This window comes from Besnoitia besnoiti, chromosome XI (assembly GCF_002563875.1).
Source record: "Besnoitia besnoiti strain Bb-Ger1 chromosome XI, whole genome shotgun sequence".
NCBI lineage: Eukaryota > Apicomplexa > Conoidasida > Eucoccidiorida > Sarcocystidae > Besnoitia > Besnoitia besnoiti.
This window is the reverse complement of record NC_042366.1, coordinates 593,722-618,904: the sequence shown is the minus strand read 5'-3', so window position 1 is coordinate 618,904 and position 25,183 is coordinate 593,722. Positions and strand designations below refer to the sequence as shown.

Genomic DNA, 25,183 nt, shown 5'->3' with positions numbered 1-25,183 from the left:
TGGAGACGGCCGCTGAAAACGAGAAGACAAACCGACAGCGGCGTTCGAGAGAGAGAGACGGAATTGAGAAATGGGAAAAGGACTGCGCGCCACGTGAAGGATTGAGGCCACCCTCCCCAAACATTGCCTCTCTAAACTCGTTGGTACTCGCGTTCCAAAGTGAACGTAGACAGTTGTCTTCCTCTGTCTTGCTGCCGACTCTCTCCTCACCTTCTCTCGACGTTACCTTGGGTGTACCTACACCTCGTATAGCATGTTTTCATCAATAACAGGATCTTGCTGCCTGTTTCCTTCCTTTCTGTCGGCGTACTTTCTTTTCCGCGCCCTCGAGCTTGTTTTCCTCTCCAAAGTTCAAGTCTTGCAGGGGCGCCAGACCGCCGCACACTGTTTTCATACGCCGTGATCTCATCTCTCGGTAGTGCTGTCGCCTCCTCTCTTTTCCAGTCATTCTCGTCGTCGTCTTCTCCCCAGCAGGTCTTCTTCCATTCCTTCTCTCTCTTTTCGTTATCTCCTCTCTGCCTCCTGTCGCCGCAGCTTTCGCCGCGCCGCATGTCTCGTCAGCTTAAACACTCTTCGCTTGCCCCTGTTTTCTCTGTTTCAACGGTGCGGCGCCAGCTGGGCCTTCCGAAATTCCGCTGCGTGTCTCTGTCTCCCTCCCCCCCCTGTTCACTCGCGTCTCCTCGTCTTTCCAGCTGCGCTTCGGTGGACTTTCATCGCCTGGTCAAGTTCTTCCTGCGCTGCAGCGCGGTCGGTCTCATCCCGTATGTGCTGCGGTTTATTCCGGCTTTAAAAATATATTTTAGTCCACAGACATGGCGCCCGCCGCCGTTTCTGTCCGTTTGGCGCCTCGCCGGCGGCCCTGTGGATCCCGTCCATCCACCGCGTCTCTCTGTGCGTCCTCTGCTTGCTCTTGCGCGGCCTCGACGGCCTCAGACCGCCACACAAAAGACTTCATTCCGCTTCGCTCACGGCGCCCCCGCACCTCCGCCGTCGCTCAGTCGCTACTCCTCGCGGGCGCTCTTCTCTGCGTCACTTCTCTCTCTCAGGCGGAGGCCGCCACGTTCTCCGCCGCCTTTTCTTCTTCCTGTTCTAAGATCGCGGATTGCGCCTCGGAGGCCGCGGCTGCGACGAGTCTGACTGAGCGCGCGTGGAGGGGCTTTCAGAATGCACGCGAGGCGTCGGGGGAGGCCGGCAAGGAGGAGATCGAGAGGGTCATGGAAGAGGACGTGAAAACCGCCATCGAGCGAGGCTGGTGGAAGGTTGCGAAGGAAATCATTCTCCAGAGTCACAAAGCAGGTGCGAATCTGCAAAAAAGAAAATGAACGAAATAAGAGGGCGTTTCTGCGGCAGAGGCGAACTCGCGCAGTGCTCACTGTCGTGGGCCTCCAGCATCTGCCGCGAATCGCAGTCTCTTCTTCACTCGTGCATATCTCGGAAACCCCTCGTGGTCAGCTGGGCATCCCCAGCTGGGACACACCCGATATTTATAGCTGCATCGATGCATATCTGTATGTGCCCCTATCTCTGCTTGTGTCTATCTGGTTTCGTTCGAATTCTTCTCGATGTGTGATCCGCGGTGCCGCCTTCTCTCTCCCGTGCAGTTTCACCCGTTCGCACCTCCGGGGGCTATCTACCTCTATTTATTCTCTATCTTTATTGTATTTTTTTACTTATCTATCTATATATCTATGCCTGTATCTATATCTGTATATCTACATCAACTTCTATTTATGCCATCTTCTCTTTTTATATTTCTCTCTGTCTGTTGTTATCTATGTGTCTGTATATCTATCTGTCTATGCATTCCTATTTATATTTTCTTTAATTATCCATCCACTGACTACATTTCAAGTCATAAAATGTAGTCGTATCAACATTCGGGCATTCAAATTACGGAGGTATGGTTTTGGACTCGTGAGTGTCTCAGTAACTAGCTGAGTGCTTGTTCGGTAATTTCTATCTTTGTCTCTCCATACATTCGTGTGTCTGTCTTTGCAGACCTGCTTCAGTCTTCTCTCCTAGGTGCCCTTTGTCTAGAGCTGCTCAGCTGTATATCCATATATATTTATATCCCTGTCAATTCTGCAGCGAAGCGCACTCCCCGCGGCATTTCCGTTTCTGTCTTTTTCTTTTTTCCTCCAGACGCCGACGTGACTTCCACCGTGCGCAAGTCTGTCGCCGATGTGCGTGTGCATCTCGATGAGCTCATCCGAGTGCTGAACAAACAACACCACGAAATTCCAGTGTGAGTGCGAAGCGAAATCCTCTCTTTCTCCGTTCACTGCTCATTTGTCGCGCAGTCGAGCGTTTGTGAGTCTCAGAAGGGGGCTGGAGTGGGGTAGCTGCGGCGGGACGCACCCGCTTGTGCCGCCGCGCGGGAAAAGCGAAAACAGACGCAGAAGAAGCTCTCCAAAGACGGGCTGACAGCGAAGCGAACGGCCACCGAGACACTGGAGGTTCTCGTGCATGCCTCGCGCGAGACTGGCGTTTGGTTTCTCTCGACTTTTCTCAGAGTCCCCCCGGCCTTCCAGTGGGCGCAGTCGCCCATAGAAGTCTTTCTCAACATCAAATTCGCCTATCGATGGAGCAGTCCAGGCAAGAATAGACAGACGAAGGAAAGAGACACGGCGCAGACTCGCGAGTGCCATGCTTCGCGAGATGGGAGAGGCGCGCATGGAGCGCTGCGTGTGTTTCGGGGGGAGCAGTTTTGCTGTCGCCTGTCCCGACGGGTTTTCACAGCCCTCCGGTGCCGCTCCTCTTGTGCTGATGGGGGGATTTTTGCGCACGCGAAACTGACGCGGTTTCAGAATCGTCCGCACTCCAGCAAACATACATACACCCCTGACCCTACATGTATACATGGATATGTATGCATGAGTATGCATGTATGTAGGTTCGCAGGGATGTATGTAATATATATAAATATATATAAAGTGTGTATTTTGTGTGCCTTCACGCACGCTTGAGTTTTTTGCGTCGGCCTCGAGAGATCCAGACGTGTGCCTCTGCATGCCCCGTGTGCGGGTGTTTCGCGGCGTTCATGCGATTCTTGCCTTCAGTGCCGGTGTTTGGTCTTCTTTTCAGGCGCGTTGTCAGTCACAGACCCGCAGTTTACCAGCGAGGCGCGCAGCTTCACCTTCACAGGCATCGGGACGCACTCTGGAATTCAAAAAAAATACAGTCTGAGTCTCGGCCTTTTTGAGGACATCGTACCCGAGGTAAAGTCTCCCGCGACTTTTTCTTCGCAGGATGAGTGAAACTCTGCATCCGCAGGTGCCTCCTTCAGCCTGCAGCCGGGATGACGATTTATTTCTCAGCAATCCACGTTGGACTCGCTGAACATTCGCATTTTATGTGCATACGTGCATGCAGAGGCGGCAAAAGTCAAGCTCCTTTGCCATGGGGATTTGCGCATCTGGTCAGTTCGTCGCTTCATGCTGTGTGTCTCCGCCCACCTCTCAAACAGGCTGCCTTCGCCGTTTTGCGCGCAGGCATTGCTGCGCTTCTCTGTGGACTGTTGTTTTTTCGTTTGCATCTCGGGCATCTTTTTTCGAACGTGTTTCTGCTTCAGGCAACCAAGTGGAGCTTCGCGTCTGTCGGCAAAGTGGTGTAAGTATATCAGAGAGCGCCTCTGACCCGCAGCTGCAGACGCGCACTCGACGTTCCACGTGCTTGAATAATGCAGTCCTTTCTCTTTTGGTTTGACAGGGAGAGCTCATAAAAATGTGCGAGGCTGCGTGAACCTGAGTAGCGTTTGTCACATGGAGGAACTTGGACGCATCTGATTCGCGTGCTGCGCGACATGCGTTGCGTGTGATGAAGTTCTTGCTGTCTCTCGCGGCACTGCTTGGCGATTCACGGGCTCGGCTCCACGGTCCCCTACTCGAGATTCGTCGTTTTTTTAGGTTCTTCCGAATTTTTTTGCCTCGGATTCTGCTCGCTGTTCATCTCGTGAGCCCACTGTTTTCTTTTCTCAGCGTGACGCTTCAAAAGAAAAAAGTGGGCGTGTGGCATCGGCTGACTGAGGACAAGGTGAGGAGGCGCGCTGCGCAAAAAGGGCGAAAACTGCAAATTATACGTGTCTCGGGGCGCGTACGTTCGCGGTCGCCATCTTCACACGGATGCTCATGTGCTTCCCAAAGTGACCTTTCTGACGGCGTATTTTTTGCGATATATGTTCATATATATGTACTTCCGTACATGGATTTATACAGGCACATATATATATATATATATATATATATATATATATGTATATGCGGATATATGTGTGCAGACTTGCCCCCACTCAACCGCATATCTCCGTAATAATATGTTCAAGTATATATATATATATATATATATATAGCATGCATGGGCGTGTAAGTAGGACAGGGCGTTTGGCTGGTAAAGGACGACTTGACAGTCGACCGCCTTTTCTTTCGTAGAGCCCGGCTGCGTTCAGAAGGGGCTCTTCTTCATCCTGCCTGAGACGTGTCCCGCCTCTTTGCCGGCTCGAACAGATTTCCGTTTCTTGTCTGCGTGCAGGCGAAGATCTCCAACATGAATGTGTGGTGGGATATGAAGGAGAAGTAAGTCTCAGGTTTTCGAAAGGAAGCAGCGACCCCAGATGGGACTTCACCGACCTCAGAGCGCCAGTCAGACTCGGTCGCCTTCCCTTCTGTTCGAAAACCGTCGGTGTACAAGCTGCATCGACGTCATGACAATTCCTTCTCCGTGAGGTGCCCTCTGCCTGCTTCCGTTCCGCCTTTCCGCCTCGTCATTTCTATGCATGCGTGGAAACCGGGCCTCTCTTTGCTCTTTCAAGCGGCTCAGCGAATTACCTAGACTGGATCGCCTTTCCGTGCACGTCCTCGCACATATATCTGTCTCTACCTATATAGATATGTATCTATCTGTTTGAATATGCATATATCTATCAATTTATCTATTCATGTATCAATATATTTCGGAGCGTTTGCTACGCTCTTTCTGTGCAAAGGGACGAGAGAGAGATGGGGTACGAGATTTCGCGTGACCCAGGCCTTTCGCGAAGACTTTTTTGTTCTTCGCAGAGTCCAGAAGGATCTCGACGACTTCCACCACGGCAACTACACCGTTGCGCTCTCCACGGACAGCACTCAGACAGGCGAAGTCAACGCCGAAGAACAAGCAGAAAAAGCGACAACAGATCATGACGAGGAACTGTAACTGCCATACAAAAACAAATCTACGCTCTGCATTCACACGATACGCAAAGCTCGAGACGCAGTATAAACGATCATAAATGTCTGTGTCTTTGCATACGTATATGTATGTATACATATATATAGATACTCATGCGTATGTATGAATGCAAGCAGATACGGGAGAAGCAAGTGCTCACCGCATTGTGTTTGAAGGCGTAATTAAGAATCCAGAAGGGAAAAGAAAGGGTGCCCTCTTCAAGCTAGAGCCCAAGGGGTTGCCTGCATGCGCACAAATTGCAAGGGAATATTGCGCGCATGCGTATTCATAAGAAGGGCGTGAGGAACACGGAGGGACTTCAGGAAAAGCGAATGCTAATGCACAACAGCGTGGCGAGACTCGCTTTCCCCATCCCCGAATAAGATATTCCATATCCGACGTGCCTGCGAAAAGCACGCACATGCAGATGCATATCCGTTGTAGTGATTTGCATGCGCGCATCCACACGCTGATGACGTCCCCGTATAGACGCATACGTTTCCAAGGAAAATTCTCTTTTCAAGTACTGAGACTCGCCAGGTATGTATGGAATGCGCGTCTGATGTACATACACGTATATACATCTATATATCTAAATATTTATACATGTGCATATGCATTCGCAGAAGTTTGTGGGCAGTCACTATGCAACTCAGGATCTCTTTTCTCGTACGAAACTTCTGTGTTGGCAACCTGTTTCTGTATACCCGCGTTCAAGTTGTGCGGCATGCTTTATTGCCTTTTTCCCTTCGGTTTCGTTTTTTCTTTGCCTGCGTTGATGAAGTATTTTTCCACCCCGCGACACTCTCCGCCGGGACCTCTGTCTCGCGGTCACTCTCTTCCGCCTCTCCCGGTGTGCAGTGCTTTCTCCGGCGTGTCCGCGAATTAGTGAGCAATCCGTTCTCATCGTCTTTGCGAATCCTCTACCTGCTCATGTCTCTCCGCGCTCTTTTCGTGTGGATTGGTTCTCTTTCGTTTAACTCGGCATCGAGGCGGTGCCACTCTTAACTGGTCGCTCGCGCGGCGCTCTCCCGCGCGACGGAGCTGAGGCCGTTGGAGTTCAGTCTCACGGTGGACCTCGTTGCTTGAAAGCCGCGGTCATTAGAACTAGTGAGTTCGCTCGATGGTTCAGAGAATTTAGTTTTCAAATCCGGCGCACAGTCTCGCTCGCGACCGCACAAAGAATCGAACGAAAGTTACCTCTCGGGGGGTAGCTCGCAGCGATGGCAGACAGCTGCATTTTGGTTTTTCTTCGAAAAAGTCGTCATGGCAACCCGCAGCTTTGGCGAACTGTTGAATGTTGTCACCGAACCCCACGGCAAGCTCTAAGAGTTTTTCTCCGGAAGACGCAAGTGATACTCACGAGGCAGACAGAGCAAGCTTGTGCGCGGCAGACATCTCGAAAGCAAAGCGAGATCCTCAAACTGAGCATCGCTCGCTGCTGACGAGCTCTCCAGGTTGTCTCTGATTTGTGTTTGCTTGTCTCATGACTCAAATTTCAGTGTTTTTCAGAGCTTCAGGGGAGGAGGGCTCGGGAGAAGAAAAGTTAGACGAAGCGACTTCCCGAATCTGTTTTTGCCATCTCTTCACTCCGCCGATGAGTGTAACGCGAAGCAGTTTTAGGAGCACCTCGCGAAAGACGTGGCTCCGGGCCTCGACGCGGAATGGGCGATCAACAGCACCAGACTCGCTAACACGGATATGTAGATATACATAAAATTGTAATTTTACACGCATCTACAAGTTCGTTTATGAGTGCATATGTGTGTGCTCTCTGAATAGGTCTTCGTACATACTGACCCTGAAAGCTCCGCGAGTGCACGTTTTTCGTGTAGATTCATCAATGAGTTTCATTGATGCTTTTTGACGCGGCTTCACGTTTGTCTTGATCTCGCTCTCTCTTGATGGGTGTCTCTTCGCCGTGTCTCCTCGCCCTTTCGAATCTCCGCTCGTCTCTCGCTATGCTTCGTCGACGAAGAAAAGAGTCCGAGTTTTTTCCAGTTCGCGGCATTCGCGGTTTCGTCTTCTCTGGCGCCAGTCCATCTTGATTTTCTCCTTTCTTCAGTTTTACTATCGCTAGGAAGCAACAGCTGCTTGCGACGGGCGCCTTTGCGCGTCGTGTGGAGCCTTGGGAAGCGGAGACAGGCCCGTAGGCCGTCGGCGTAGGAGCGACAGAGCGAACGAAGCCTGACCAGGTTTTCTTTCTGCTTGAATTTCTTTTCTCTCACGTTGCGCCCTCTCTGCTGCAGACGGGAAGAGTCAGTTTTTTAGCGAATGCCATGGCGCTTTCAATCTGACGTGGGATGTGCGCAAAGGAGCCCCGTGCATGGAGACAGTGGCCTCCGCTTTTTTCAATTTTTTTCGGGCCTGTTTCTCGCGCTTTTTCTCTGTATCCGCCGTTTCCCGACATTTGGAGCCTTCTCTCTGAGCTTGTCACTGTCTCTCATTGCTTCTTTTTCTCGCATCGTGCCTTCTTTCTTCGCGCGCGCCGTTTTCTCCTCCTTCTGTGGGATTGGGCGCGAGTTCTCTTTCGGCGACAGGGAGCGCGTCGAGAAAAGCAGGCAAGAGACACGGGCGACATCTTCGCATTTGTTCTTTCTTATCTCTTTTCTTCGTTCTTCGTTTTCGTCTCGCTGGGATCTCGAGTTTTTCTGAGTTCTCCCGACGCTGAGACGCGCGGCTGGGCGGCCTTGGCACTGCGCTTCTTCAGCATGCACGAAGGGCTCGAGGGCATTTTTCCAAAGTTTTTTCCGTTCTGGCGGATTCGTGGGCGCGGGCGTCTCTCGACGAGGGTCTCGTCGTGCCCTTCACTCGTCGGCTTTACTTGTCGCTTTTTCCACGCCTTCTTCTCTCCTAGCTTGACTCGCGCCTCTCGACTCAGTTTCGTTTTCGCTGCCGTCCTGTCCGCAGTTGCATTTTTCCTCTCTTTAGCTGTAGGCCCCGTTTGTCTTCTTCGTCCTGCGGCTCTGGCGGGACTTTTCCGGCTCTTCGCGTCCTCTCCGGTGCATTTTCTCAACGGCTCAGGCGCCTCTGCGGCGCGGACACTCTTTCGAAGAAACTCTGCGTTTTCGTTTTCTTGTGCGGTTCTTTACGGTCTCCTATTTTTCTCTTCTCCCCCCGCCCTTTTGTCGCGTTCTCTGTCGTTCCAGTCTCCGTCGACATCGCCTGTCTCCTATCCTCCATCGTCGCGTCTTCTGCGATTTCCTTTCTTCTCTCCTCCCTCGTCGTGCAGCGCCGCGTCTCCTCAGCAGCGTCGGCGCCTCGCCAGTGACGCCTCGTTGCCTTCTCGTTTCGCGTCCTTTCTTCTTCCGAACACACGCGGGCGTGAAGCCAGCAAGATGGCGGCCTCGTCGGCGCGTCAAGTCGGCGGCCTCTTCAGCCGCGCGTGCTGCGCCTCCTTCTCTTCTTTAGCCAAAGACGCGCGCGCGTCCACTCGCCTCGGTGCGGCGGGGAAAGCTTCCTTTCTCCCGCGAGAAGCTGCCGCGAGCTTGTTTTCTCGGCGGTTTCTATCCGTCTCCGCGTCGCTGCGCACGCTCCCCATCGCGTCTTGCGCGGCGAAGGCGCCCGCGGCATCCGCAGGAGCGCTGCGAGCGGCGAGGGCGCTCTCGTCAGTCTCCTCTTCGGCGTCGTCTCCCGTGGGGGTGGCGCAGTTCGCCGTGGACGAGTCTGCGGTGCCGTTCTCGGGGCAAGAGGCCTTTGGCGACGCGGCGGCAGCGGAAGGCTTTTTGGGCGAGGGGGGTCTCTACGCGCCTCCCGCGGCGGCCTCGATGCATGCGCTCTTCAACAGCGTCGTCAAGGTCTACAGCGACTACACAGATCCGAACTACTCACTGCCGTGGCAGATGCAGCGCCAGGGAACCAGCACAGGCAGCGGCTTCATCTTGAAGGATCGCCTCATCATGACCAACGCGCACTGCGTGTCGTGGAACAACCGCCTCCAAGTTCGAAAGCATGGGTGAGACACCAAGAAAACACAAATCCTCCTGCATATCTATAGTCCAAAATGCACGCGGCGAGCCCTCGGCTTGTACAGAACGAAACAGCAGATATCCAGGGCGGATGACCGGGTTCGCGCTGAGTGCCGCTGCGTTCGCGGACGGTCGAAAGGGGGGGTGCGGGAAGGGGCGGAGGGCGGCTTCGCGCAGGCGGTTGAGGAGCTCTGTCTCGGCCTCCCGTGCTCTCTGTACGCACATATACACTTGGATCTGCATTCACTGAACACATCTGCATGTTATAAGTATACATTACATATCCATATGCATGTACACGTATACATATGTGTGTCCATAGATGTATATACATGTGTATGTGCACGTGATATATATGCATGTATAGATGTATATATATATATATACATATACTGGAGCGTGACTGTAGCACTCTGGCGGTGTCTGCGCACGCGTGTGTGTGCTGCGTGTGAGCATTTCAAAGGCGCTCGCGGCGTGTGTGGTTCCGCGCTGCAGGTCTCCAAGCAAATATGTTGCGCGGATCGTCGCAGTCGGCCACGAGTGCGACTTGGCTCTTATCACCGTCGACGACGAGGCCTTTTGGCAGGCAGATCTCGCGGAGCTCGAATTGGGCGATGTGCGTGTGCCTCGCTAAACAGCCAGTCCCGCCGCGTACCCACTCGAAAGCAGAGGCCCTTGACAGGCGAACTGAGTGCTCGGGGGGTCGCTCTAGCTTGCCCGCTGAACAGCCAGCCGAAGCGCGCTGCTCAGCGCGGACTGCCTTCTGCGGCTCTCAGCCGCCGCCCCAGTCGTTCATGCAGCACGCACTGATACTCTCGCGCGGCAACGTAAAAAACATACATTTACACTTATGTATGCATGTTTGTACCTATGTATCTATATACATATGCGATTGTATGTGTGTGTGGAGGGCGTTGGTTGGATGTGTTTTTCTTCTTTTTCAGGTCCCTGCGCTGCAGGACGGCGTCGTCGTTCTGGGCTACCCGCGCGGCGGCGACAACTTGTGTATCACGTCGGGAGTCGTGAGCCGAGTCGACGTGAACCCCTATGCTCACTCCAACACGTGGTAGGCGCGCGGAAACCTCACACCACGTAGCGCCGCCTACGTGAGGCCATGAAGCGAACACAAAACACGAGGCATTCAGATGCGCGAACGCAGCTCTACGCAGCTTCACAGACACATAGAAACGCGGCGAAAAGATCCGCCCGCGGAGCCTTTTGGCGAGCGAGTGTCTGCTGTCGCTCCCCTCGCCTCGAGTTTGGCTTCTCATTGCGCCAGCCAGACGCGCGCCAGTTTATCCTACATTGTGTAAACTTCCTTGTACATGTATACATATATGTATATATACCTATATATGTATATATATACGCACCTGCTTATTTGGGAGTATAAGTGTTTGTGTATTTATGCATGTCTGTATGTGTGGGCTCGCTTCGTGTGCGTTGGGGGTGTGGTCCCGTCGCAGTTTGGGCGCGGTGGTTAATGCGCATGCAGCATGTGTGCCTTTTCCTGTGCAGCCTCTTGTGCGTGCAAATCGACGCGGCGATAAATCCAGGCAACAGTGGCGGCCCCGCTCTGAAGGACGGGCGCGTTGTGGGCGTCGCTTTCCAGGGCTTTGACAACGCGCAGAGCATAGGCTACATCGTGCCCACAACAGTCATTCGTCACTTTCTAGAGGACGTGAAGCGCAACGGCCGCTACACGGGATTCCCCACCGCAGGCATCGTCTTCCAGCCGCTGGAAAACAAAAGCATGCAGTCCTTCCTCGGACTCAACAAAATCAAACCTAACGAACTGCCGCCAGGTAGCACAGACAAGTGCAAACGCACTCACACACAGAAATATGTATATGTATGTGCGGATATACAGACATTCAGCTGTGAAAATGTATGCACACATGTACATCTATATCTCCAAACGCGTGCACAAATATACGTACATATACTCATACATGTATATATATGTATGCGTAGGGGACTGTGCAGTAACGTCTTTGCGTAGGCGTGTGTGGCCGTGTAGATGGGACTTGGGGCGGACGCAGGGCGGTTCTTCCCCAGGTGCGCAACTCAGGACCTTGCGCGCCTCAGCCGCCGTCGGGCGCGTGGTTTCAGACTCCACGCCTCCGCCTCGCTGGACGCCTGAAGAGAGGCAGACGCCTGGAAGTCCCTCCGTAGCGCGCAGAGCGAGTTGCTGAAGCGCCACGTATGCATATCTATTTATATCTATACATATCTGTATTTGGTTGTGTGGCTGCATGCGGGCGCAGGCGTGGAGGCGTCGGGCATTCTGGTGACGCTCGCCGACGAGCTCCGCGCGCGGCAGTACGCGCGGATGGTTCAGCCTGAGCCGCAGAAGGCCGCGACCAACAGTGAGGCTCCCGGGAAGGGTGAGTGCGCAGAAAAAACCAAAGAAGAAGATGTGCGCCTGCAGGACGGGACGCATGTGGGCCTGAAGAAGAACGACGTCATTTTGGCCGTCGACGGCGTCGACGTGGCGAACGACGGAACTGTTTTCTTCAGGTAACCGCGGCGTGTGATGCCGATCCAGCGACCGGGGATGCAGTCGAGTCTTTGGGCGCGTCGCCTGCTGCTCTGACTGCCTGCGTGTCCGCATATCTGCCTCGCTGCGCGCGAAGATCCTATATACGAACTATTTACTGTATGAGTTCAATTGCAATAAAGCCATTTTTTAAAAATATGGATGCACCTATTCACAGTGGATACATATATGTCTGTATGCCGCTATGTAGTCGCGTGTGCCTCGCTCTTGTCGCTGTGATTCAAGTTCGCCGTTCTCGGCTTAGGGGTTAGGGGAGCGCGCCGTCTTTTCGCTTCGTCTCGTCTTGCTGGCGGGGTTTAGAGTTTGAGACGTGCCGCCGACGGGCAGTTTTTGCTGCGCTGCGGCGTTTCGGCTCGTTTCGGGACTTCCTCGCGACCTGGGTGACCGCCAGGAGCTACTCCTCAGCAGTTTGCGGTTGCTCTAGATTCACTGGCTGCGCTGAGCCACGTCCGCGCTTGCGTCTGCGTTTTCGAGTCTTATGCCGCTCAGGGAAATGGAACGCGTGAACGTCTCGCACAGCATCTCCTCCAAGTTCCTCGGCGACACGTTGCGGGCGACTGTTCTGCGAAACAAGAAAGTGATGGATGTCGTGGTACGTCGTGGCGCTGAACCTGAAGCCGTAAACCCCTTAATGCGCGAATCGAAGAGGCGGGCGAGTCTCCCTTTGTGTGAAGTGCCTCGCTTTCGCGTCAGCGTGTCGCGGACGCCTCACAGAGAAAGCCTCCTCGAGCGTCGCCTCTCGTGTTCTGCATCCGACCGCGGCGATTATCAAGCTGCGGCCTTCGCCACGCAGTCTCCTCTGCATCGTTTCTCTCGTCTTTCGCCCGCGTCTTCGCGGGGTTTTCCGTGCAGAGAAACATATACACATGGCTGGTTGAGTCAGACGTCTCGCTGACCCAGCGTCGAGCTTTGGTGTTCTGCTTTTCTCAGATTCCTCTGATTCAGGAAAACGCTCTGGTGCCGAAGCACCAGTGGGATCAGAAGGCGCGCTACCTGATCTACGGTGGCTTGGTGTTCTGTCCTCTCACACTCGAATATCTCAAGGTACACCGTGCAAATAAATAACTGGATACGTGGCTTTGACCTTCCTTCTGTCTTTCCCTCCGTAGCTGCGCCGTGGCGCCCTGCCATTCTCGTTTTGTTCCTTCTCTGGAGTAATGGCTGCTTCTCCCGCGCACTCTTCACGACTCATCCTCGCGCCCTTGGTATCATTTTTAGCTTTGTTCAACGCAACAAAATGAACTCTACACCCTAAATTCCAAGAAATCTTGTACTCGCCCGCCCGACCGCCTCGGATCTGCGGCGTGTCTTGACGTTCCTCTAGGAGCATGTTTGGCTCTGCGAGGTTGTCGGAAGCATGCTGCGACGGCTTCACTTTATGTCTATTTTTGATACGCTTTTTTCAGGACGAATTCGGTGTCAAGTTCAACGAGCGTGCGCCCGCGTCGCTGCTGCAGCCGCTGGCGGACATTTTCGCGCAGGAAGAAGGCGAGGAGCCGATTATTCTCAGCCACGTGAGTGTCGATTTCGAATCGCGTGTACACGAGTTTACACGAATTTGTTTCGCTCCGCGTCTGCTCAGAACGTCCGCCTCACTTCTTCGCAGGGAGTTCAACAGGAGTTCCAGGATCGCGTTTTGAATACCAGCTTATGTGAGATTTTCCTCAGTTCTTCATTGCACCAGAAGTCGCAGACATACAGTTCAAAAGAGGAGATCGGCGACGAATGCGGCGTAGACGCATCTCGTACCCCCAGCCCTCGTGTGGATAGAAACCGCAGTCGACCGAGCGGGTTCAGAGTCCTTTGCACGCGCTTCTTCGGAATGACGGCGTCGATTTCGCGTGCGATGCTCTGTCTTGCTGTGACAGATCCTCGCGTCGGACCTGACCAGTGGCTACAACTTTCGAAACTGTCTCCTCACGCATGTCGACGGCCAAAAAGTGAGGAATATGAAGCAGCTCGCGAAGCTCCTTCGCATGCACGACGCGGCCGGCGCAGAAGAAGAAGTCCAGGGCGCGGAGGCGGGCGAGTCGCAGCCGGCGGCGCAGGCGAACGCGGCTACGAAAGACGACTTTGTCATTTTCTTGCTGGAAAACAAAGTTCAACTCGTGCTGGAGAGATCCAAGGCCGAGAGCATGCAGCCGTTCATTCTGAAGCAGCACGCGATCCACTCGCCAACCAGCGACGTGCTGTGAAAACCAAAAAAACAAAAGACACGCGGGCGCGTCCGCCGAGGGGGAACACGGGGCATGATGTCAAAACACGATCGGCGTGTCGCCGAAAGACAGCGAAGCCGCTGCGAGAAACCAGGAACTCACAGAAAGAGATGCCTGGGAGGTGTTGCGCGCTGACTCGGTGACGTCCCTCGCGACAAGCTGTTTCCTGCATGGTGAAGAACTGCGTGCGGCTCTTCGGCACAGGTACACTCAAGTGGCTGTTTTGTCGTATTGTCAGTATTCTCTCTCAAGTCCGGATGTACTCCTCCTGTCTGAATTCGTTGTTTTTTTCTCCCCCGCGGATGCCCACGCGCGCTGCTGCCTTTTCTTTTTTATTCTTTTCCTGTGGTGGCTGCTTCCTCTCCTCTGCTGTTTCTTTACCCCGCTTTCTCTCTGTATTCGTTTGTCTAGTTTCGGCGCATTCAAGCACTTTGTTCCGTTTGTGTCTACTCTGCGGCTCATTTTGTACCCACGCTCGCTCCGAAAGAGCCGCCAAGCAGCCTCGAGAGCTTGCTGCGGCTTTCGCAGCGACCTTAGAAGGAAACGTGTATGACTCCGCTGAGGCGGAAAAGCGGGTGACGCTCATGATTGGAGCGCCGACAAGGAAGAAACCAACTAACCCCAAGCAGAAAGAACGCAGAAGGCATATTGACGGGCTTGCATGCCCACGGGACGCACAGACAAGAAAGCTCGGGCCGTGCGAGTTTTCCTTCGGTTGACACAGAGGAGCCAGAAACAAGAGAGAGACCCGATCTTGAGATGAACTGAGGCGAAGGACGACAGACAAGCGGGTCAAGCGGCGGCGAAGGAAAACTGCAAACTGAGACGCGTTTACAAGCGCATAGAAAAAGTCATACACTCGCAGCGTCGAACTGTAGCGCAAAGACAGGAACCCAATGAGCGCCAGAGGAAAGAAGCCACGCGGGTCGTCATGTTAGTAGACAAAATAGAAGGGTCGGACTGCCACACTAATGCGCCGATGAGCGCAGCAGAACAGCAGGCATGCAGCGAACGGGAGAGGGGAGAGATCCACGAATATTTCTGCACACGAATCGGCAAACCGATTCTTCTTCCTAGGCTGTCAAGTCCCCGGCAGAAACTGCCTGTACGACCCCGTGCCGCATACTAGACCCTGCAACATACCTATATAAATATATGCAAATATATAGAGATATATACATATGTAAGTGTACTAAGGTGTAGCTGAGAGACGCCTCGATCTGTCGCGACACGACGCGAGTGAGGCTCTCAGTCGGGCCGGAAATGCGGAGCGGCCGCGCAGAAATCATTTTCCTTTCGATCACGGACGCAGCAGATTCAGGCAGCCGTCGCAGCCCCAAGAAGCCATGACGTTGTGGTACGGGTGGTGCGCGACCCCGATTGTGTCTTTCTCGTGGATCTGACAACAAAATCGGAGAAAATCGCAGAACTCCAGAGGCGTGAAAAGCGGAAGTAGGCACGTGAAGGACAAGACGTGAGAGGACGCCGTATCAGCGAAGGATGCACGCCGAGAGAAAAGTGTCAAACCGGAGGAGGCTGAAGCGCAGAGCGAGAAAAGGTGAGGTAAACTGGCGGCAAAACGGCATGGAAAGATGACGCTGGGAAACGCATGAAGCCGATGAAGACTAGAACGGGAAAGATACAGCACTGACCACAAAACAGAACTGAACGCACGCACCGAGACGCAGAATGAATGCAGACGAGACCATCCTGCTGCTACCTCTCTAACTAGATGTTGAACACTAGCAAATGCACAAGATGCTTCAGAAGTATATCGGAACGCTCACATGGGCAGCCTCAAAGCGAAATCCCGTAATTCCGAATGAGACGGCGCCGGAGAAAAAGCAACGCACCTCTTCTCTCTGACGAAGACCAATAGAGACAAAAGAATGCAAAAAACAGAGCCCAAGGAGCTGGAAGACAGTTCTCTCACCTTCATGACGTGCTCCAATTTTCCTGTCGCGTTCGCGAAACAGTAGAGAGTGTTGTCTTCTCCAGCGCAGTACAGCCACTCGCCCCGCGGCGACACTGAAAAATTGAAAGTTAGAAAAAAAAAGCAAGCCGAGGCGTCAAACACCTCTCTCACGCAACACAGAACCGTGCATCACTGCAAACGACTACTGCCGAAACACTCTCCAGAAACGAGGCAAAGGCACAACAAAAATAGGGTTCGCAGGAAGATTCCTTGCTCGCGAAGACTTAAGCTTGCACTAGAAGGCAACATCGCCGTGCCTGTGTCACTGTGAAGCATTTGCAAAAGCAATCAGAACGGAAAAAAGCAGAACTAAAAGCTGTCACTTACAGCACGCATAAACGAAGTCGCCTCCGTACTTCTTTCCACTCGACCAAGTCTTGATCGCCTGGCCTTCGAGCGTCATCAAGTTGATCGCCGGAGTCTTTGAGCAAACGTAAATCAATTCCTTGTCCGATCCGTGCTGCGAAGAGCGGAAAAAGACTGTGGCAGAAACGTGAAAGACAGCAATGGACCGAGAAGAGCCCGAGTCCGCGTCAAAACGCAGCCTGCCTCTCTGGGCTGGGTTCACGAGAGCGCAAACCGGAAGACGAGGGAGATAGACACCGAAAAGGCGTCTCAGACGCTTATTATCCTGCGATTGTCATGCAGGCATGACTACGAAGAGATGACAGCCAGAGATGCGGGTTCACGTGTGCCCAGGTGCATGTTCGGTTCTGTGAGAAGGAGCCAGGGGCAATGCGAGAGGAGGTCGTTGGTAAACCGTAGACGCTAAAAGCGGGTCTTTCTTGCTAAGCGCTTCAGAAAGCCGCGCAGCAGACGAGGTATTTGCCTTTTCGCCTTTACCTTGGGAGCGAGGATGATGTTGTTAATCGCAGGCAAATGAGTTGAGTCGCTCATGTGCGGCGGCAGAGGAGGCGAGAAGGTGTAGAGACAGTCCTGCGTCTTTGCGTCCCAGAGCTTCACTTTCCCGTCTGCGCTTCCTGAGAAAAGCCCGTCCGAAGGCCGAAAGACGCGCAAATTCAATGCAACATGCGCAAATTCTCACGTGTCCATATGCAAACTCTAGATCATCTTCACATACGGATAGATACAGAAATCTGTACATGGGCGCAAGTGAACGGAAATGCCGCCCAAAACTGGCAAACCGCACATCCGTGCATGTAAACTTTTTTTTTGCGAAGACTTTATTCAGACAGATACAAAAACACGTCTGGAGGCTATCCGCAGACTCTGGTCAGCCTCCAAGGCGCGAGCCTCAAAAAAACCAAAGATGTGCGCTTATGCCTCCACACGCCTTACGTGCACCGTGCATGCATATGCAACTCTATATATACACACATAGACACGTACATGTATGTTGTTCATGTGACATCTTTCTCGATATATGCATGCCAAGCCATCTCATGCATGTGTGACGCCAAAGATCTATCAACGCGTGTGAGGAAGAAACGCGAGCCAGGTGGTCGCCGCTCGCCAGAGGCAGCGCCGGTCCGCGCTCGGCTCCGCAGCATGCCTGTGGATAGCTATCTGCCCTCGTTAAGGCACTAATACTTTTGTTTCTATTTAGTGCGTCCTCCCAAGTCACAGGTGGTGGTTGGGGGCGTACCGGTCACGACGCGCGTGTTGTCCGAGAGATACAGCGCGCAGTTGACGAAGGTCAGGTGACCACGGAATTCCTTCAGTGTCTTGCCAGATTTGAGGCCGTGGATTCTGAGAAAAGAAGAAACAGGACGCAAAAGTGCAGAGAAGGGGGCCGCGCAAAGCAGCGAGGGACGGAAAACGGACGCCAGAGAAGAAAAAATCGCTATCCGCCATAAAAGGGATTCATCGCAGGCATGCATAGCTAGTGAAAAAAAATTGAAGGAAATCGGTTTGCAGGATCGCATGCATGTCTCTGCATACACATACGAAGATGTACCTCTTGGCCTTACGCCGTCCGTATCTAAGTTGAGCCTACCCGTTTTTTTTAGACACACACGGCCGCGTACAAGCATACACCAAAACCGAGACGCGCACGCATCAATATCCATACGTATGGACCCTGAGTGTGTAGACGCATCAACCATACCCACGTGGAAAGAGAGAGAACGCAGACAGAGAGATCGAGACGAAGATCTGTCTCAGGTCGTCTGCGCGGTCTTACCTGGCTGTCGTGTCAAATGAAGACGTGAGCAGGTGGGTGTTGTCTTTGCTGAAGGAAATCGACGTGATGGCTGAGAAGAAAAGAATCGCGTCACCAAGCGAAACGCGCAGCTATTGCAGACGACGCTCCAGGGAGTCCACAGCGCACAGACAGGCACGCCCGACATGAGTGCAGGTCTCTGCGAACTCGAAGGCTGCTTCAGAACCGACGGGAGGAAACGAACGCACTTTCCGGCGAAAGGAACAATCTCGCGTGAGTTTCCCGCCAGACTCCTAATCCGAGGCCTCAAAAGACGACTCGCCGACGAAACCGCGACCTTCAACTCTCACGCATGCGTGCCCTTTGCAAATACACAGACACGGAGACCTGCTCAGCGGCTGAGGAGAGAGAAACGAGAAACAACTGCAGCATAGACACACGCGGACATGCCTCTGCAGACGTAAATAGAGTAGGTAGCTGCCTATCTATCGACAGATGCGCGTATGCATGGAATGCACCTCATTTCTGCATGCAGAGACACGTGCGAGTGGAGAGTTGGCGAAAACTGAGACGAGAAGCTTAGGTCTTCGTACCTCCGTCGTGGGCGCGATCGAACTTGCGCGCGCACTGCCCAGTGGCGACGATCCACACCTTCAGCTGACCGTCTTGGCTGCCCGTCGCCAACACCTCGCTGTCTTTGCTGAACTCGACGGCGACGACGGCTGTTTCGTGCATCATCAAGGCGTCCTAAATGCAGAAAAACGGGATTCTCAAGGTTTCCGCGCATCACACAACTGCTGAAACAGAGACACACAGAGCGCTGTTGCGTCCACGCTGGCCACCTGGCTGAGAAGGCGCCCGCGTTCCCGCAAGCCTCTGCCTCAGCTTTGAGTTCAGTGTGTTGTCGCGAGTGGTCTCGTTGCGACGACTTTTCTCCCTTCTTGCTGCCACGTCGTTTTCTCTTTTCCCCATTTTTGTGCTGAACTCTGGTCGCCTCCCCCCTCGCGCCTCTCTACTGCGCTGCTCCCCCGGCGTGCCAACTTCTCCGGATTTGCAGCCCCGTATGTTGCCCTCCCCCTGCTTACTCCATGCATCAATTACTCCGAAAGTTTGTGTTTTTCTCACCTCTTTCTGGTACGGGAGTTCCTTGTTGAGCTGCCCAGATGTCCACTCCCAGATCTCCACGAAACCGTCGATCGAGCCCGAGACCAAGTGGTGGCCGTCTGGCGAGAAGGCTGCGCACTCGGGGTGCGACTTGCTGCCAAACTAAATAGCAAACAATGAAAAAAATACGGAAAAATGACACATGCACACCGCCGAAAACGAGGCGCCAAGACACACACAGGGCCGCGGAAACAAGGCTCGTGTGCGGTTGCGCAGGGACCGAAGACAGAGGCACTTTGCGTCTTCTGTGGAGCGGCGTCCCTCCTCAGGCGCTCGAGACGTGCCAAAGGTCTAGCGGCCGTCGCCGCGATCCTCCCGGCGGCCGGCGAGGAGCAATCGTTTCGCTGCGTGGCTTCGCTTCAGGCGTGCGGCTAGCGATAAGGCAGCAAAGACTGTCCTCTTCTCCAAACGGGGCGTATCTCTGCCTCTCACCCGAATGGTTTTGGCAATCGCCACGGGGAACTCTTCGCGGCCCTCCTTTCCTCTGCCTGCGGAGTTGAGGAAGAGATTGAACTTCTCGCCGGAAGGCAAAATGCCTTTCTGTTTCTGGTACTTGAGCGACATGCCGAGCAGCGTCAGCAGACGCGACGAGGGCACGCTCTGCAGCTCCTGCGCAATCGCTGCAGCCACAGCGGACACATCAAAAACCCTAAATTCTAAACCCTAAACTAAAACCAGCGAAGTTTCGAGGCAGCATATGCATATGTACATATGCATGCGCATGCATCTACAGGCGAATACATACACACATTCGCATATATAGATGCTGTGCCTATAGCCGCCCACGCACGGAGACGCATATCCATTATAATACGGTTCCTCCGCGCGCATTTGGTGCAACGATCCCCCCCACTTCGCTGACTCCAATCGAGACTTTAAGGACGGGCTTCGAGACGTACCTTGCGCGATGGCGGCGCGTCGCTTTTCTTTGCTGGTGTGCTCGTAGACGTCTTTGGGGTCGAAGAAGGGCTTGCTGCACAGCAGCTCGAGACGCTTGAATTTCTCTGGGTTCTGCAAGCGATACTGGTTAAACACGCTCGTCTCACGCAAGAGACAACGCCCCAACTCCACCTCGCGCAGCTCCAACATCTCGCAGAGAACCTTAAAAAACCGACAGACAAAGGCGCGGACGCACATGGCAGAAATAATACACATATACTTATACATGCATATGCATACATATACATACAGACAGCTGCATACGCGTATTAATTTACACACATGCACAAATATATGTATATTGTTGTGTGCACGGGTGTAAGTACGTCGTAGGTACAGATGTGGTACGAAGGCGCATATTCGAGATAACGGAAAGCGATACTGCAGCGCTGCCAGTAGGCCAGGGACCCAGAGGTGCGAACGCCCCCTCTGCGCCCGCTGAAGGCGCGCCCAGAGCCCGCCGCGAAGCAGGGAATGGCGAAAAACCAGCAGACACGGCTAGCAGAGATGGCGGCCCGCTGACCTGTTCATACAGCAGCTGAAGCGTGTCATCTTGCAGCTTGCAGTGCGACACCGTTTGAAGGACTTTATCCCATTTGCCTTGCTGGACATCGCCCGCGAACTCCTCCACGCTCTCGACGGCGTTCAAGTAGACGCCACTCTCTTCTTGAAGAATCTGAACGAAACAGCCGCGCTCCAAAGGCAGACGAGACTTGACAGCTGGCAGACCGGAACAGAAAACAGCGAGAAAAGCACGGCAGAACGCGCGACGCCACCATCCACGCCTCGCGAAAAGCAGCTCTCTCTGCTTCAATCCTCTCAGTCATATATATTACATATACATATAATATATATACGTAGAGTACGTATGTATCTGTATACTGAGATACACGTAGTCTTCACATCGTGTCGAGATATGTATTCCTGCGGACGCTAGGAGCCTGCCGGCGCACGCAGAGCGCCGATCTGGGAGCCAGAGGCGCGACGTCGCAGTGGACTCACACGCCGCTACAACGCGCGATTGAGAGAGGAGAGGCGTGGTAAGCAGGTAGAGGGTTAGACAGACGCGGCGCGCGCGTTTTTGCATGTATCTCCGGTATTTTGACGTCCACAGTGCGCCCAACATGCAAAGGATGGGCGCCGCAACCCTCCGAGGTCTCACCTGAACAGAGCGAGTGAGGTTGCTCTCCTGCAGAAACTGCAGAATGAGGCGAATGACACTGCAGACACAGAAACGAGAGGAGACGAAGCATGCAGACACACACGTAGGGGCAATAGAAAAACAGACACAACACGGAAGAGAGATGAAGATGCCGAAGCAGCAGAAGACATGACACAAAAGAAAGCAGACAGGAGCGGACGAAGGGGGGGGTGACCTGGCAGAAGTTGAAAAGAGAAGATCTGCGCCGCACACCCGACCCTGTTCCAGGGCTCGCAGGCGCCGAAGGAGCGCAGACAACAGGAGCAAGAAGACGCAACAGAAGAGCAGATGACAGCAAACGGTGGGGAAGGCCCGCAAGAAGAATGACGAAAGCCGGAGGAAGGCGAGAGAATTGAGAGGCAATTAATGGCGTTTGAGGAAAACAAAGGAAGATAGGGAGAGAGGATTTGTACCAGCGACAGATGACGCTGCGGAGGAATGAAATAGCGAGAGAGCAGTGCACGACTAAGTGCAAAGCATCGCAGAAGCCAGAGACGGAAAAAGAGAGGAGAGGGGAAGGAGCCTTACTCCGCCGAATCGATTTCTAGGTTCGTCGCCATCTTGGTGAGTTGTGCGTGAAAACGCCTATGGTAAAGCTTGCCAGCAGAAGGCAGAGCGCCGATTCAATTGCGTAGAGTCACTCGGGAAGGAACTTCCAGCACGTTAGCTTGCGAAGAAAAAGTCCCCCGACAGTCTGAGAACGGGAAGAGGGACGGGGGCGGCAAGAGGTCGTATAGAAACACGCTACGGGTCAGGGAAATCTACGCGGCGCTGGTGACGGGGTAGAAGAAAAAGAGACGACGAGATGGAAAAGCTGCTCGCAGGAGCGGATGTGACGGGAGACCGAAGTGAGGCTTACAATTGGGCGCCGTACGGCACGAATGAGCGAAAAAAGACTGGAAAAGACGACGCGGAACCGATGGACACGCGGGGATGCTAACGAGCTTCGTTGTAGCTGCTGTTATGACGAGGCAAGAGAAACAGAAACGCCGCGACAGAGCGCAAAGGGAGGAACGGAGAAAGAAAAGAAGAGAGAAGACCAAAGCAAGGAATGCCCAGACTGCCCAGCAGAGCTGTCGAGTGTAGGGGCTTCCAGTGTACAAGGAAGGAAAGGCGGAAGTGCGGCTCCACGGTCTACGGAGATACCAGGGTTCTCTTTACCTCTACATCCCTGTCGTAACAGTGAGGCCCTTCTTTACACTTCTCGCGAAAGGCGTCGTCAGCGTCTTCTGCCGTCATCAATTTCTGTGTTTTCTTTGAAACCGAGACTGCATGCGCATAGAGCATGCAATTTCGTGTGATGCTGAAAGCCGATCCAGTCAGAACAGTCAGCGACATTTACATGCTTTCCCACATACAATTTGTAATCCAACGCACATATTTCTTCAACACGATGCCTATCGGGGCCGGGAGCAAAGCTTTTTTCTCTGATCTCTCTTACAGGCACATCGCAAGGTGAGGCCTGACGCAGGCCGATATCTCAGCTCAGGCTAGTACCCAGTACCGTGGCTGTCGCTGTGCCTCGACGCACGAAACGATTCGTCGCAACCTTCGTCTTCTGATCCAGGCGCTACCTGCCTGAGGCTGAGTCCTGCTAAACTGCAGATGAGTCATCTTTCAAATGCTAACCACCTTTGATGTGCCTTGTATGCCACCAGATACGGCCTGCAGTTTACGCCCCCCTCGCCCTCTCAATTAAGAACGTCGTCTCGGTGACTGGCTTGAAGGCAATGCTAAACTATTTCTTCCCGACTTTACTGCTTACTCTAGGGCGGCTGCATGGGTGCAATCAAGAATGACGCGTTTATAGAACGGTCGCTTCGCGCGCTAATCTTCGAATCTCCTGGGTGTGAAACGAACGCCCGCCAGGCGACGACTCCAGAAAGACATGCTGGCTCAGCCAAGCAGTCTAGCGGCGGCTCCAGGCTGTATGGGAATCCCCGGCCTCAATCCTGCGTGGGAACGGGGTTGTTCCAGCCGCAGCCCGTAAGACACGGTCCACAACAGTGCCTCAAGGACACGCTAGCGTAGGAGCTCTGTCAGCGTTATACACGCGAAACGGGGCGGCTCGAATTCCGTAAACGGCCTCTTCAGTGGATAAGAAGACAGTAGAGTCATAGTAGGTGGGAATACTAGGTACCTCAAGAGATCAGCCACCGTCAAATCTAGGGCTCTGCTCCACCGCAGCCGCGTTCGATGTCGGTTCCGCGCAACCACAGGTCATCACCACGCTTCCCAGCACGCAACGAAATGAAACGTGAATCTCAGGTGCTGTTAACCGGTTTGTTGCACCTCCTAGATACGGTTGCCTATTACCGTGTGACCTTGTTACAGTCCGCTCCGAGAGAGGTCAGACCAGTACGACGAGCGCTCACCCGTTCTCGAGTTTTCGCTCTAGTGCGGTGTACCAGGTTCTTCTGCATCCAAAGCTGGCGTCTGCTCTCAGACCGCTGCAGCCGTTCCCGAATGACTCGATCGATCACAGTTGACTCCCCAAAGGACGATGGGCAAGCCAGTTTGAGACAAAACATGGGCAAACCGACCATCTGCTGCATGTCTTGACTTCGTGAACGGCGCGCTCTGGTTTAATCGTAGCCACGGATATGCCGTGCGCGCTTCCAGCGTTTGAGAACTGAATCGTTGCTGCGGTGAACCTCTGGTGCTGCTAGCACGACAACGGCTGCTCGCGTTTTTGTTCCGGGAACAGGCGAGAGGGTCACTGGAACTTACGCCAGATCGCCCAGCATCATTCTCTGAGACCGATTGGCGATGTGTCAACCGCAGCAGGGGCGGGGTGCCAGAAACAACTGAGGCAGAACTTTGTCAGACCTCTTCTTAACTTGTCAGTGCATGGCCTCCGGGTTGTGTTGATGGTGGCACTTTTCTTCAGGAATGAATCACCGCTGGAAGGGCTCATTTCCAAATACTTTTAGCGACCCGGTGCACGGCCGAGGCCGGAGTCGATCTGCCGCATGGCGCTTGTCGTGTGTTCCGGCCATTCCCTTAGATGTCAGGTGTTTTGCCGCTCCAAGGAGGAGTACCCCTGCTCACGGGTTACGGAAAGGCTGTGTTTTGTGCAACGGCATGCGATTCGCCTCTCTTCCTCTCGTCTTGGGGGAGCACATTGTGTCTGCATTGCGACGGACAGAGCGTCTGCCTCTAATCGGCTGCACGCAACGGCCACGCGGTCTTCTTTAACGCCTGTATATCGCAAGGTATACAGTTGAGGCATGCGATAAAACGTGTATTGCACACGTGACGGCGATTCGTGGGGCTCTGGGTACCCCTCTAATAGTCGCGCGGGACTTGCGCCTTGGCCGCGTCTCGATAGCTCGGTTCCACGCTGCTCCCACCTGACCACACTTGTCGGCGGAAAGACCGGCGGAGAGTGCGGGCCCCACATTTGGATTGCTTTTCTTTCGAGACGAAAATTTACTCACGATCTTGTTTAGTTACGTGTTTTAAAAGTGAGTGAAAGGACGCCGTTTTGAAGTTGCCGTGTGAGCTTAGAGAATGCGTGCCTTTCGGAGAGGCTGCCGTCGTCGGCATGTGTACGTCTTTCTGACGAAGACGGGACGGACAGCTGCTGGGGATGGTGAAGTCGTCGTCTGCCTGCAACGCCAGCCGTGCGATCGCTGTTTTCGCGAGGACTTGCCACTGGCTCTAGATGAAATCTCCTGCTGATTCTTTCCTTGTGGAACCATGCGCCTGTCGGCGCCGTCCACTGCACACAGTCCTCTCCCTGGATTTTGGGAGAGCGCGGTTGGCGACGTGGTCTCTGCTGGGCGTGCGTCCCTGTTTTGCTCTGCGGTGGCGTCTTATAGCTCGTGTGT

The 25,183-nt window shown here is 53.8% G+C and overlaps 3 protein-coding genes across 3 annotated transcripts; 2 read left to right on the top strand and 1 right to left on the bottom strand.

The window, feature by feature from the left end:
- Positions 1-1,214: 1,214 nt before the first annotated feature.
- BESB_019680 (CS domain-containing protein) lies at positions 1,215-5,190 on the top strand (the record flags this gene model as incomplete). The annotated part of the gene is made up of 8 exons (XM_029360677.1): positions 1,215-1,296; positions 2,143-2,245; positions 2,513-2,595; positions 3,085-3,218; positions 3,572-3,609; positions 3,978-4,032; positions 4,528-4,571; positions 5,055-5,190. 8 exons carry the CDS (start codon positions 1,215-1,217, stop codon positions 5,188-5,190), a joined length of 675 nt encoding a protein of 224 aa, XP_029216036.1.
- A 3,353-nt stretch (positions 5,191-8,543) lies between these two features.
- Positions 8,544-13,928, top strand: BESB_019670 (serine protease; the record flags this gene model as incomplete). The annotated part of the gene is made up of 9 exons (XM_029360676.1): positions 8,544-9,160; positions 9,669-9,789; positions 10,118-10,239; positions 10,692-10,978; positions 11,441-11,693; positions 12,223-12,325; positions 12,664-12,777; positions 13,140-13,247; positions 13,602-13,928. The coding sequence occupies 9 exons, from the start codon at positions 8,544-8,546 to the stop codon at positions 13,926-13,928; spliced, it is 2,052 nt and encodes a 683-aa protein (XP_029216035.1).
- Positions 13,929-15,249: 1,321 nt separating this feature from the next.
- BESB_019660 (WD-40 repeat protein) lies at positions 15,250-21,910 on the bottom strand (the record flags this gene model as incomplete). The annotated part of the gene is made up of 13 exons (XM_029360675.1): positions 15,250-15,348; positions 15,883-15,977; positions 16,252-16,384; positions 16,768-16,904; positions 17,531-17,634; positions 18,068-18,137; positions 18,640-18,793; positions 19,172-19,312; positions 19,643-19,830; positions 20,110-20,311; positions 20,673-20,825; positions 21,312-21,369; positions 21,879-21,910. The coding sequence occupies 13 exons, from the start codon at positions 21,908-21,910 to the stop codon at positions 15,250-15,252; spliced, it is 1,566 nt and encodes a 521-aa protein (XP_029216034.1).
- Between the last annotated feature and the right edge of the window lie 3,273 nt (positions 21,911-25,183).